We start from the raw sequence: 12,744 nt of genomic DNA, 5'->3' as shown, positions 1-12,744 counted from the left end.
AAGAATTATTGCTGTTTGTCCTGGCTGCCAATGGTGCTGTTTTCTCTCTATTGCAGGAAGTATTAATCCCAGAGGGCTTCAGAGCCTTCAAGTCTGGCATCAGACGTTACCCATTTTTACTGAATTTGGTCATTTAAAATACATTCATTCCTCTATTGATACCTTTTCTGGTGCTCTTTTTGCATCTGCCCATTCAGGGAAAACAGCTTACGATGTCTCTAGACACTTCACTGCTGCTTTTGCCATTCTTGGTATACATCTGAAGTGAAGACAGGCAATGGCCCAGTTTATATTTCCCGTCGAGTTGCTAACTCTTTTGCCTTCTGGGGAATTATGCACAAAACAGGTATTGCTCATTCCCCAACAGGCCAATCTGTCACAGGCTCATGGCTCCCTCAAACATCTCTTGGTACAACAGAAAGGGGGGTCAGAGATGGAACCCTGCCAAGAGACTGCAGAAAGCCCTTTATGTGATCAACTTTTGGAATTGTTCTTTGATGGACCCCAACCCACCGATTGTTTGGCATTTTAATCATGATTCACAATTGCAACAAAAGGAAAAAAAACCCTGCATAAGTGAAGGATCCAGAATCTGGTAAGATATTGGGGCCTTATCCTTAGGCCACCTGGGGTAGAGGTTTTGCTTGTGTCTCCACAGAGAATGGTCCCGAGTGGATTCCAGCAAAGAATGTGAAGCCGTTTTTAAGAATCTTTGAGTGCATCACCTGAAGATTCACCTTGAACACCAACATTGGCGGAGAACCCTTGTGAACAGGACCTCACCACCACACCAGCGCCTGTTTAACCTCTAACAGACTTATGTACTTGGGAAAATGGTTAAGATTACCCAGTGGTATCAGGGTTTACAGGGCTAGGAAAACTTCTGGGGGATTGGAGACTTGGTGGATGGATAAAAAATTTAGTTAAAATAGGCTTCTATGTATTAGGCATTGTATTATGTATTGTTATGGTTATTCCTTGTATTTTACAGTGTGTGAAAAAATTAATAGACAAGACACTTAAGAGTGTATTTTTGTTTGAATGGATAGGGGGAGGTATGGGGAATAAAACAAAAAGTACAGTGGAACTGATTAAGGGGCCTGATATCTTAGGCCTGATTGAGCAGAAACTGTGGGAGGGACAGACACAGATTAAGGCTCCCTGGGCAAGAGGGGACCAAGAAACAAGATGTGAAACTTAGTGATAAGATAATGTTACCAGGTGACCTGATGTCCTGAAGAATGTGTAACCAATGGGAAATTGTTACAAAAAATGGAGCCCTATATAACTACCATACAAGTAAAACCCCATATAAATCCCTGGCATACTCAATAAAATTGGCTTCTGATCTAAACTCAGATGTCCCCGTCTCTCCATCATCATTAACCCCCCTAGGTGGGGGGAAGATGTTGGAGAGATTCCTTTCCCTTCTCTTTGTCCTGATGTGATTTGGTTTGTAAATAAATTCACTCCCTGTGCCCAGGCTGGGTCTGTTCTCCCTGTGGCAGTGCTCAGGGTGGGATCTGTCCCATTCCTTCTCTCAACTCCCAGGCCTCTCCACAGGCAACAAGAGAATGCAATGAACAAGGATCAGCCAATCAGAGAGAGCAGTTCTGATGACTCACCAGTTGCTGGGCAGACCCACAGCACCCAGTGTTCCCTGGCCCCCACCCTCCCTGCTCAGTCACAGCCCCAATCCTCCCTGCGCAATCACAGGAGGTCCCAGTCAGGTGCAAGGCCACGGGAAGGGGCTGCGGCTGCCACTGGCTCAGGAGCTCTGAGGGCAGAAAAAAGGGGGTGACACCGGGATGGGGGACACTGGCAGGGCTTCCCTTAATGGTGCCTCCATTTGTGTTGGCCCAAGTGAGAGCTTCTGGAGAATCTCTTCCCACACACAGGACACTCATTGGGCCTCTCCCCAGTGTGGATGTGCCTGTGGGTGACGAGGGTGGAGTTGTGCCTGAAGCCCTTCCCGCAGTCGGGGCAGTGGAAGGGCCTCTCCTCAGTGTGAATCTGCTGATGTACTGAAGCCCGGACAGACAACTCTTCAACTAATTAAAGTTGAAAAGAAGGGTATTTTATCGCAGTTCTGGACATATAAGGAATCATTTCCAAATGGATGTGCAAGGAGTTGCAGACTCCTGCTCTCTATTTATACAGAAAAGGTTTTACATATCCAAGCAGTTTCTAAGGATGCATAATACATAATCATTATCTGCCCACTTTGTATTATAATCAGCTGAATACCTAATATGTCTGCGCAATTGCGCTGCCTTAATTGGGTCTGTGGGATTTTGAAATAAGGGAGTGGGCGTATGTGAAGAAGAAAGCTCTCTTCCTCATGGTAAACTCTTCACCCATGGCGAGTTTGCAGGACTTTTTGATCTGCTGGTCATGGTCCAAGCCTCTCCAAACTGATTATTCTTAAGGCAAGATATTTCTATGGTCTCTGCTCCTCCACAATTGCTACATCTATCCCTGTCACTCCGAGCTTTACTTTCTAATAGATTTGTTACTCTTTCACTAACCTATGTGATTTTTGCTAGCTAACATACCTTCTTAACTAATTTTAAAATCTTAACTAAAATATGTAATCTTCTACTATCTCAGTTATACTCCCAGCTGGCCCCTTGACTCATCCACAGTTTTCAATTATCGTAAATACATTTCCAGCTGATCCTTTGACTCATTATGATGAGATTGGAGCTGCTCAGAAACCACTTCCTACACTCGGGACACTCATAGGTTCTCTCCCCAGTGTGGATCTTGCAGTGATTGATGAGGTTGGAGCTCCACCCAAAGCCCTTCCCACACTCCCCACACGTGTAGGGCCATTTCCCCATGTGGATCACCTGGAGCCAGATCACATCTGAGCTCCAGAGCTCCGGCTGAAGCCCTTCCCACATTCCAAGCACTTGTGGGGTTTCTGCCAGCCACGAGTTGTCTCCACCACCTCTGAGTTCTGAATGAATCTCTGGCTGCCTTCTGGACACAGGGGGCATCTTTCCTCCTCACAGCTGCCGGGGCTGGGTTTGCAACCCCTCCTTGTGTGGGATCTCCAGGGCTTTTCCTCCCCATTGGATTCCAATGCCATGGAGCTGCTCAAAACGGCCTTTTCCATGAGGTTCTGCAGCAGGGATTTGCTCTCCCTGGTCTCCGTCTGCAGCTCAGTGCCTGGGGAAGGAAAGGAAAGAAAAGGAGAGGAAGGAATGAGGAAGGAAGAAGGACAGAATGAGAAGGGGAAGGAGCTGTGGACAAGGACAGGATGGGATTTGCCTCTGTGCCAGAGGGAAGGGGAAGGAGATCCCCCCAGTTCATCCTTGGCAGGATGGCATTGGTAGCGGGGTTGTCCTGCAGCCAGAGGAAATGTTGGGCTGAGACATGAAACAGAGGAGAGGGGGAAAGGGGCAGTGACTTCCTCCTTGCCTGCCTCAGTGTCCCAGGCCATCTTCCTTTTCCTCGCAGCCTCCTCCAGCTCCATCCAGACAAAGATTGGGATTGACAAATCCTGGCTTGGGGGAAAAACAACAGGTGAGGCCCTTGGTCCTGCTTCCCAAGTCCAGCTCAAAAAGCAACTGCCCTGTTCACAGTTGGATGGGCCCAGACCCTGCTCATCTCCAGCCTCCCCCACCCCTCCAGGCTGACAGGATCCCCCAGCTCCAGGATTGGCCTTCGTTGCTCTCCCCACTCTGATGCCAATCAGAGCCCCAATACCAATGTCCCCCCCAATTGGTACCACTGCCCCAGCCAGTACAGACAGTTTGCCACAGGAACCTTCCACAGTTCTCCAAAGGGGCATCTGTGTCTCACCCTTGGGGCCCTGCAAGATCCAAACATCCCCTCCCCTGAAACAAACCCTCCCAGAGATCCTCCAATGGATTTGGGGTGAGTTCCCCCTCCCCGCTCACCTGTGAGATCTGGGGGGATAGATGCTGCCAGGGCCAGGGGAGCTGCAGACTCAGCGGGCGAGTGGGAAAACAGCGTGGTTCTGCTGCGGCTCCTCCTCTTTCTATTCTTCTTCCTGCTCTTCCTTTGCCCATCCTCCGCTTCTTCTCTCCCTCCTCTTCCTATTGCTCCTCCTCCATGCCCAATCCAGATCCTCCTTTCACACCCTTCTCTCTCCCATGGCTGCAGCATTTGGGTGGAGGGAAAGCCCCATGAGCCCCCCAGGGATGGGCAGGGGGCTTGGGAATCCACCCAGTGCAGATCCATTCCCCTCCAGAGCCCCAGGGAATCACTCCAGGGATCAAGCGATGGGGACACAGTGGGATCCCCACGGAACCACCCTTTTTCTATCCCATCCCCAACTTTCCCTCCCCTCTCCTATCGTTCCCCCAACCCAAGGACCCCTCCCAACTCAATCTGGGGATCCCATCCCTCTCCTACTCTGAATCCTCTTTTTCCCTGCACTCCCACCCCTTTCCCATCGTGCCTTCAGCTCCACCTCTCGTCCCTATTTGGTTTTGCGGGATGCAGGTCCCTCCTGCTCAGTCTGGGGGGTCACATCCCCCCTTTCCCTCAATTCATGCATCTCCTGGCTGCTTTTTCCTGGGAGCAATCCCTCAGTTTTGGGACTTTTGGGGTGTAGTTTAAGAGTGTGACAGCTCTGTCTGGCTTTCCCCTCCTGTTGTGGCTTCTCAGCTGCCCCTGACACCCTGGGGGTGCTGGGATTTTCTTCCTGGGGACAAAGATGTTCATCCCCTTCCAGGAGCCCAATGCCCGGCTGGGGCTCCAGTTCAGGGGGTCCTTGAGCAGCTGCCCCAGAACCTCCCCCAGGGTCTCCCAGCACAGCCAGAGCCAGTTGGCCTGGGGTCCCCAAAGGCCTCAGCAAGCCCCAAATCCCTCCCAGGAACCCTCAACTCCCTCAAACCCAGCATCCCCCACATCCCCTGCAAGTTCCCCCCATGGCACCAGCCATGGCCATGTCCCCACATGTCACTGGCCATGTCCCACCATGTCCTCACCCACGGCTGTCTCCCCACCATGTTTCCATCCCTGTCATTGTTCCCCACATCTCCATCCATGCCTGTGTCCACCCACATCCCCATGAATGGCTATGTCCCCCTCCATGTCCATGTGTCCCCCAACTGGTTCAGGAAAAATAAAATACCTCTTTGAAGAAAAGTGGAAAAAACTGTTTATTACACAATAAAACCTAAACAATATTAAACAATAAAACCTCTTGCTGCTCTAAAAGAGAGACAAACTCACCAAGTCCCTCTGTGGGCTGTAGCTCAGCTCACTCAGTCCCTTATCAGTCCCTCTGGTGCTGGAAATGCCGCGGCCCAGGCCCGGCCTGGTGGGGCACAGGTGTGAGCTGCCCGTGCTCTTCTGGTGTTCAGGACACAGCAGGTTTAAACAGGTCCAAAGAAAAGGGAAAAACAATCCACGGTAGGGAACTACTTTACCTCAGTTAGCTAAAACTAACTAAAAGCAAAGGAGAGCTCTGTCCCGCTGTCTGTCCATGGCAGACAACACAGTGCAGGAGCAGGAATGTGGAGGAGTGAGTGCAGTTTCTGAAAACAAATACCGCATTTCTTCTCTCCCTCTTCACTCTCAGGACAAGTCTTAAAGGTACAAAACTTATTATTCAGCATAAACAGAACAGACTGGGGATACAAACATCATATAGTCCACCCTGAACATACCTTCAACACCATTCAGTACTCCCTGATGTCACCAGAAGATAGGATTGAATGCAAAAGATTTTATGGGGTTGAAAGTCAACAAATCTGCCCTCCCCAAGGAATTCCCATTGTAGGTCTGTGTCCCAATGGATGTTCCTGCTGCTGGGTTTATCTAGCTGCCCACAGGGAACCAGGAAGATGTGGAGCCTCCAAGCCAGGTGTCTTCCCAACACGGATCACCAGGACCATGGATCACCAGGGCTCTGCCCAACAACGCTCACTGAGGATCATCCAATGTAGATCGTCTCATGGGGGACAGAGCTGGAGCAGCGCACAAAGCTCTTCCCTCACGTGGGGCACTCACAGGGCTTCCCTTAGTGGCGCCTCCGTTGGTGTTCTGTCAAGTGAGAGTTCTGTGAGAAGCTCTTCCCACACTCAGGACACTCGTAGGGCCTCTCCCCAGTGTGGATGTGCCAGTGGATGGTGAGTTTGGCGTTTTCCTTAAAGCCCTTCCCACAGTCGGGGCAGCGGAAGGGCCTCTCCTCTGTGTGAATCCGCTCATGTTTGAGGAGATCGGAGCTCCTGTGAAACCTCTTCCCACACTCAGGACACTCGTAGGGCCTCTCCCCAGAGTGGGTGCGCTGGTGTTTTCTCAGGTCAGAGTTCCACCCATAGCTCTTCCCACATTCCAAGCAGGTGTAGGGCCGTTCCCCCGTGTGGATGACCTGGTGCCGAATCAGGGCTGAGCTTCCTCTGAAGCTCCTCCCACATTCCCCACACTCAAAGGGCTTTTCCCCAGTGTGGATCTTCTGGTGTTCCGTCAGGTGGCCCTTCTGGCTGAAGCTCTTCCCACATTCCCCACACTCAAAGGGCTTTTCCCCAGTGTGGATCTTCTGGTGTTCCGTCAGCTGGCACTTGATGCTGAAGCTCTTCCCACATTCCCCACACTCATAGGGCTTTTCCCCAGTGTGGATCACCTGGTGTCGTATCAGTTGGCCCCTCTGCCTGAAGCTCTTCCCACACTCCCCACACTCAAAGGGCTTTTCCCCAGTGTGGATCCTCTGGTGTTGGATCAGGATGGAGTTGTGGCTGAAACTCCTCCCACATTCCCCACACTCAAAGGGCCTCTCCCCAGTGTGGATCACCTGGTGCTGCCTCAGGCTGGAGCTCCAGCTGAAACATTTCCCACATTCCAAGCACCTGTGTGGCTTCTCCCTGCCATGAGGTTTCTCCACCAGCTCCAAGCTCTGGCTGGATCACAGGATGCATTCCTGGCTCATGGGGGCTCTTTCCTCCCCAGAACTCCCTGGGCAGGGTTTGCAGCCCCTCTTCATGACATACATTCAGGGCTTTTCCTCCTCCTCCATCAGGCCACACCCTGAGAATTAAAAATCCTGGTTTGCAGAAAAAATCAAGAGGAGAGCAGCTTGGACTGGGAAAACCTCCATGCCCAAGTTCATCTGGTAAAGTCATTGGGCATCTTGTGTCTGAAAGAACCTCCAAAATACCATGATTCAGCACAAAAATCCTCTAAACATCAAGATGCAGATCAAAAACTTCCCAAACATCAATATTCAGCAAAAACCTCCTTCAAAATACAGAGATTCAGCCCTCACAAAAAACAAAAGCACCAACATTTGCCCAGTAAAGCTCAGAAACCCCAAGATTCGGCCTCTGTGAAAATCATGGATTCCCCCTCCCCTGGTCACCTGCTGCATACGGACAAAGCTCCTGGGGCTGGGGGGGAGGCTGCAGATACAGGGAGGAGTAGAACCGTGTGGTGCCGCCTCTTTCTGCTCCTCCTCCTCCTCCTCTGTTCCTGCTCTTCCTCACACTCTTCTTCCTCCTGCTATTCCTCCTTCTCCTGCACAATCCCACCTTTTCCTCCCACGTCCAGGGTTTCACCATTTTGTTCCTCAACCCTGCTTCTCCTTCCCTTCTCCTCCTGCCCCAGGCCCAGCACCCGCTGCCGGCTCCCTCTTGCCCCCAAACCCACAGCATCCCACGGCAGGGGCAGGGATGGAGCTGGGGCAGGTCGGGCTGGGGCAGCGCTGGGCTCTCGGCCGCTCCCGCCCGCACTCGGTCCCCACTGCAGCCGCTCCCGCCAGGACAGCGCGGGGGGGCCCGGCCTTGGCGCTGCCCCACTCCCACCTCCCCAAATTCCGCTCGAGGGGGGCGCTGGGGCCGAGGGGGGCGCTGGGCGCAGGTGGGGAACGCTGAGAGCTGCGGGTCTGCCTGGCAACTGCTGAGTCATCAGAGCCGCGTGCTCTGATTGGCTGAGCGCTGCCTGAGGGCTGGGGCTGCAGCAAGGCGGGGACACCCTGCTCCAGGGGGGATGTCCCACAAACGCGGGATCCCCATGAAAGGAAGAAGAGGAAAGTGTCTTTACAATCAGATGCTGTGAATCTGCTGAGAGATACACCCAGGAACTTGTACGTAAGGAAGCGACAGGAGAAGCCATCAGTTTAAGAAAATGTTGTTGACTGATGACACAGACTGCTGCTCAGCCAAGGTCCTGCCACATTCATGAACTTCGAGAAGAAGAACAACAAAGACTTCACAGAGCCATGAATATCGGTTGCTACACAAAAGTAGGGAGCATGTCAAGGGGATATGTAGTAAGTGGATTGGGAAGTCTCTTCCTCTCAAGTACACCACCCAATGAGGAAAGGAAGAGGGAGATACAGCTGGGAAAATTAGGATGAACAGGAGGCTGTGTCCTCCACCAACTGGAGAGACCCTGTAGGAAATGTCCCATGGCCTCTCCCTTTCTTTAGGAATGAAATTACTTTTACAGGACTCCTCTGTCTGCTTTGTGGACAGAATCCTCTGGTGATGTCAATTTTTCCACACACCTTGGGACTCGTCTGGAATTCCTTCCACCGTCTGGGGCAGCGGGCAGTGAGTGCAGCTGAAGGTGCCTCACCCAGTTTGGGTGATCAGCCCCCTTGGGGGCGGCAGCACCGAGGACTGATTGGGTACCTGAGAGTGACCAGGAGACAGACGAGTGACACATCGGGGGGGGCTGTGAAGAGTCAGCAGGGAGAGAGCACTGAAAATCTCATCAGTGAGTGCACTGGGATCTTTGGGGAGTGAGCACGGCAGGGCACCCATGGAGACAGAAAAGGGAAAGCCAAGAAGGGGTCCTGTGCCAAAGGGATGATGATCCCAAAATATCTCTGAAGGGTCCCTTGGGAGAAGGTTGAGGTAGATTGCACACTCCCTCAGAGGCAATTAAGGACTTGGACACCCAGGGGGGCAATAAGAGAAGTGGAGAAGGGATTTGGACAACAGGGGATGGATGGTGTTGGTGTGCTGGGAAGAGACTGGGTGAAGGGGAGTGTGCAGGAATATGGTTAAGGCAGGAAGCAGCAGGAGGAATCTATGTGGTGAGAAAAAGAAAAGGGGAGGAAGAGAAAAATACTCAGAATTTGGATGTTTTTCAGCAGAGTCTTATCCTCAACATTTGCCGGCTGATCATTTGTATCCCCGGTTTCCAGGAGAGGAAAACAAGGAGGTCAGGGTTTCAGGGGGTTTCTCTGTGGGGGGCAGCGGCAGCACCGGGCGCAGAGGTGCGGGACCGGGAGCACGGGCTGGGGGCCTGGGGGGAGCTGCGGGGCCGGGCCGGGGCTGTGGGGCAGCCGGGGCTCAGCGCCGGGCGCTGCCTGACCCCACCAGCCCCGGGCAGGGCCGGCAGTGGCCCCCGGCCCCCAGGAGGCTGCGGGACGCCCCGGCCGCTGCCCGGCCCCGTGGAGCTGCCGGCCCTGCCCGCCGGGGGGCGCCTTTGGACACTGCGGCAGGACAGGGACCGGCTCTGGGATACGGGCTGGGGAGGGCACCCTGAGCACAGGGACGAGGAGCAAGGAACACCTGGGAAATGTGGATTATACATGGAAGGACTGAGATTTTCTTTTCTTTTCTTTTGTTGGGATCACCACAGAAACGAATGATTTTGCAGAAAGCTCAGCAGCTGTCAGAGGATGAGCACCCACAGGCACTGAGGGGGGCTGCAGGAGGGGCACAAGAAGGCCCTGCAGCACTTGGGCACAAAGGCCCAGCAGGTGAATGCAAGAAGGGAGCAGCAAAAGGCCAGGCTGAAGGCAAAGGCCAGGGCAGAGCTCCTACAGCCCCTGAGGGATCAACCCCAGGGCCCAAGGGGGCCCCAGCACCCAGGGCACGGGCTCGGCCACAAGCACCCGGCAGAGGCATTGCCCTCCTCGGCAGGGGACAGCCCACCCAAACAGCCCCTGGCAAGGAATCAGGGCTCCAGCTGCAGGGCACAAGGACACTGCAAGCACAGACAGCAGCACCCTCAGGACCAGCAAGTCCACCCCTTGATGGACATGGATTGGCAGGGCTGTCACAGCTCCCATCACACCAGGGACCCTCCACACTGGAGCCCTTGAGAACATTCAGGTGGGTCTGCATTGAGAGGAGGCCTCTCCTGATGGACACAGGGGCCTCTCAATCCACTCTGAATCTTAGACCTAATGGGCAAAATAGGAAAGGCATGGTTTAATTATTAAGGGAATAAGTGGGAAAGATGAGCAGGTATGATTTCATCAACCACTACTAGGAGATGTAGGGGATAGGCTTGAAATAAATTAATTTCTTTTTCTTCCTACTGTGATTGCAATTTACTGGGAAGGAATTTGGTGGCTGGATTTTTATATTGTAAAAGGTGATACAGAGGCTTATGATGTTGTACTTATGTGTCAAATGTCTGGCAAGGCCTATGCTGAAGTGAACCCACAAATGTGGACAGTCCAGGGAAAGAGGGAAAATTAGATATGGAGCCTCACCAAATTACTTTGAAGCAACAAGGACAAGAGGTTGCTTGTATTGATTTAAAATCAATACCCTATTCCAAGAGAGGGAAGGAAGGGCTTACAGCTTATTACTGACTCTCTCTTAAAGGCAGGGCTTTGGAGCCAGGGATCTCTCCCTACAACACTCCAGTCAAGAAACTGGATGGATGGACACAAGGAGGAATCACAGAATTTTCAAGTGTTAAAAAGCAGATTAACTGAGGCTCCTGCCCTGGCCCTCCTAGACAGGGAGAAAGAATTTTAATTATAGGTGGATGTTAAACAGGGCCATGCCGAAGAATTCTTGTGTTAAAATGTTTAACCCAGTGGCCAGAGTGGGTTAAACACTCAATGTCTGCAGAATTGTGCAGACACAGCTCACATGGGAACTGAGGCCTGAAAACTGATGACAACAGGAGGATCTCCTAGAGTTCAAGTCTGGCATCAAGTTAAAGCTCTGACAACCAAAAGAGCCTCTAAATGGATGAGCAGGGCTCGGTTATTACAGTATGAAACTTGTTCAGTGGCACAGGAGGATTCAGAACTGAGGACAGGGCAAGGGTTTAACCCAGCTCCTGTTTGAACAGCCTGGAGAGGGGCTGGCAAGAAACCCAGGACTGCATTCAAGGGACAGAGCTCCAGACCCAGGCTGGGAGAGATTGATGGGACAATCCCTGGACTGAGGGAGAAAATGTGTTCGTGGATGGCTCTGCAAGGGCAGCAGAAGGGAAAAGAGCTACAAGATAGGCTGTTATTAAGGAAGGGGAATCAGACAAAGCGCAGGTCACCGCCCCATGCTCAGCTCAACCCGCCGAGCTCTGGGTGCTTGTAAGAGCCTGGCACTGAAATGCCCTGAGCAGGAAGGCTTCAATATCTTCTGCTGACACCATGGCACCTAACAGGGGGGCAAAAGCAATTCTGACTGCTTCAGCAAGCACTGGATCAGAGATCAAGGTATATTCTCCCACAGGAAGCTGGGCTGGCACAGAGCTTGCCCTGGGACTTTGCTGTTGCCAACACCCAGCCAGGACATCGGCTCCTGCCTAAGGAGTGCAAAGCAGCACCACTGGTGGCCAAGGGGCCCATGCCAAGTGTCCCTGAGGCCAGAAACAGCCGCCAGCACAGCTGAACACGGGGGGACCCCTCAGCCTGGCCTCAGGGGCTCTGAAGCCCCGGAGATTTGCACTTCCCGCCTGCAGCAGGACCATGGGAGCCGCCCCCGAGCCTGCCCTGAAGGCAACGCAGCAGCAGCCAGGGCTCCACAGCGGGCCAAGCCCCTGGGCCTGCCCACAGATCCTCTGCTCAAACCCTGGGAAATCCTGGCCACCCTCCTCTGGCACCTCCAGCCACTGGGCCAAGCCTTGCTGCCACTGCTGCAGCTTCAGCGCTGGCTGGGCCTGCACTGCCACAGCTGCTGGGGAGCACCACGGCACAATTCCACTCTGGGGCTCACTCACACCCACACTCTGGGCTGACTGCGACTGCATTGCTGCAAAATGTACCCATTTTGGTTCTTTTAAATCTTATTTCTCTCAGGCTCGTTTGTCTCTGCCTTGGGGAAAGGAATTTTAAAGGTTTTATTTAAAGGATGTTACACCACTCAACAGAGATGAGTTCAACATCTCTACAGACTGGGAATAGCCCAAAAGACACCCACAGAGATAACGACCAGCAACAAAACATCAACGCCCAGCAGCAAACAGCAACCAACAGCTACCCCAGACACTGCCCCCGGCACAGCTGGAGACACCTGGTCTGGAAAAGGCTGAGAAGGAAATCCAGGAGTGTGGAGCTAATTAACTCCAAAGGGGAAGGAATCTGGATCTAATAGGAAACTGACACGGACTGCTGCTCAAAATTCCTCTAAATTAATGAACTTTGAGAAAAAGAACAAAGATTTAACAGAGCCAGGAATATCGGCTGTTCTACAAAAGTGGGGGTGCACATTAACGAGGACATGCAGTTGGCGGATCGGGAGGTCTGAACCGTCCAAGTACCGCAGCCAGTGGGCAAAGGGAGAGGGCGATGAGGCCGGGAAAATGAGGATAAAAAGGAGGCTGCGAACTACAACAATGGCAGAGAGCGCACGGCAAATGCGCCACGGCCTCTCCCTCTGCTCAGCAATAAAGTCACTTGTACAGGACTCCTCTGTCTCCTCTAGGCACAGAAACCTCCGGCCACGTGAATGTCCCGCACAGCCCCGGGCACGGGGCAGCCGCCTCTGTCCCAGCCACAGGAACCGGGCCGAGCCAGCGCTGCTCCGGCAGCGGCTCCTGCCGAGGCAGCGGCCGCAAGGAGACCGCGGGCAG

General features: G+C 52.9%; 1 protein-coding gene and 1 pseudogene across 1 annotated transcript; one reads left to right on the top strand and one right to left on the bottom strand.

Annotated features, from left to right (window-relative positions):
* The window catches only part of LOC136570616 (zinc finger protein 850-like), a 172,271-nt pseudogene that overhangs the window by 129,016 nt on the left and 30,511 nt on the right, over positions 1–12,744 (top strand).
* On the bottom strand, positions 1,810–7,628 carry LOC136570559 (zinc finger protein 345-like). Its single transcript, XM_066571032.1, has 4 exons — positions 7,624–7,628; positions 6,015–6,878; positions 2,687–2,850; positions 1,810–2,024 (listed from the first exon to the last, which is right to left on the bottom strand). The coding sequence occupies exons 1-4, from the start codon at positions 7,626–7,628 to the stop codon at positions 1,834–1,836; spliced, it is 1,224 nt and encodes a 407-aa protein (XP_066427129.1). The 3' UTR covers positions 1,810–1,833.

The sequence above is a fragment of the Molothrus aeneus genome, unplaced genomic scaffold, assembly GCF_037042795.1.
Source record: "Molothrus aeneus isolate 106 unplaced genomic scaffold, BPBGC_Maene_1.0 scaffold_35, whole genome shotgun sequence".
Classification (NCBI taxonomy): Eukaryota; Metazoa; Chordata; class Aves; order Passeriformes; family Icteridae; genus Molothrus; species Molothrus aeneus.
The sequence above is the reverse complement of the archived record's forward strand: the minus strand, read 5'-3'. Positions and strand labels throughout refer to the sequence as shown.

Bases quoted from the DNA above. Each gene is read 5' to 3' on its own strand.
- LOC136570559 (XM_066571032.1), bottom strand. The intron at 2,851-6,014 runs GAGGCGCCACTA...CTGGCTCCAGGT, and splicing joins CACTTGACAGAACACCAACG to GATCCACATGGGGAAATGGC. The intron at 2,025-2,686 runs GTCAAAGGATCA...TCCGGGCTTCAG, and splicing joins CTCCAATCTCATCATAATGA to TACATCAGCAGATTCACACT.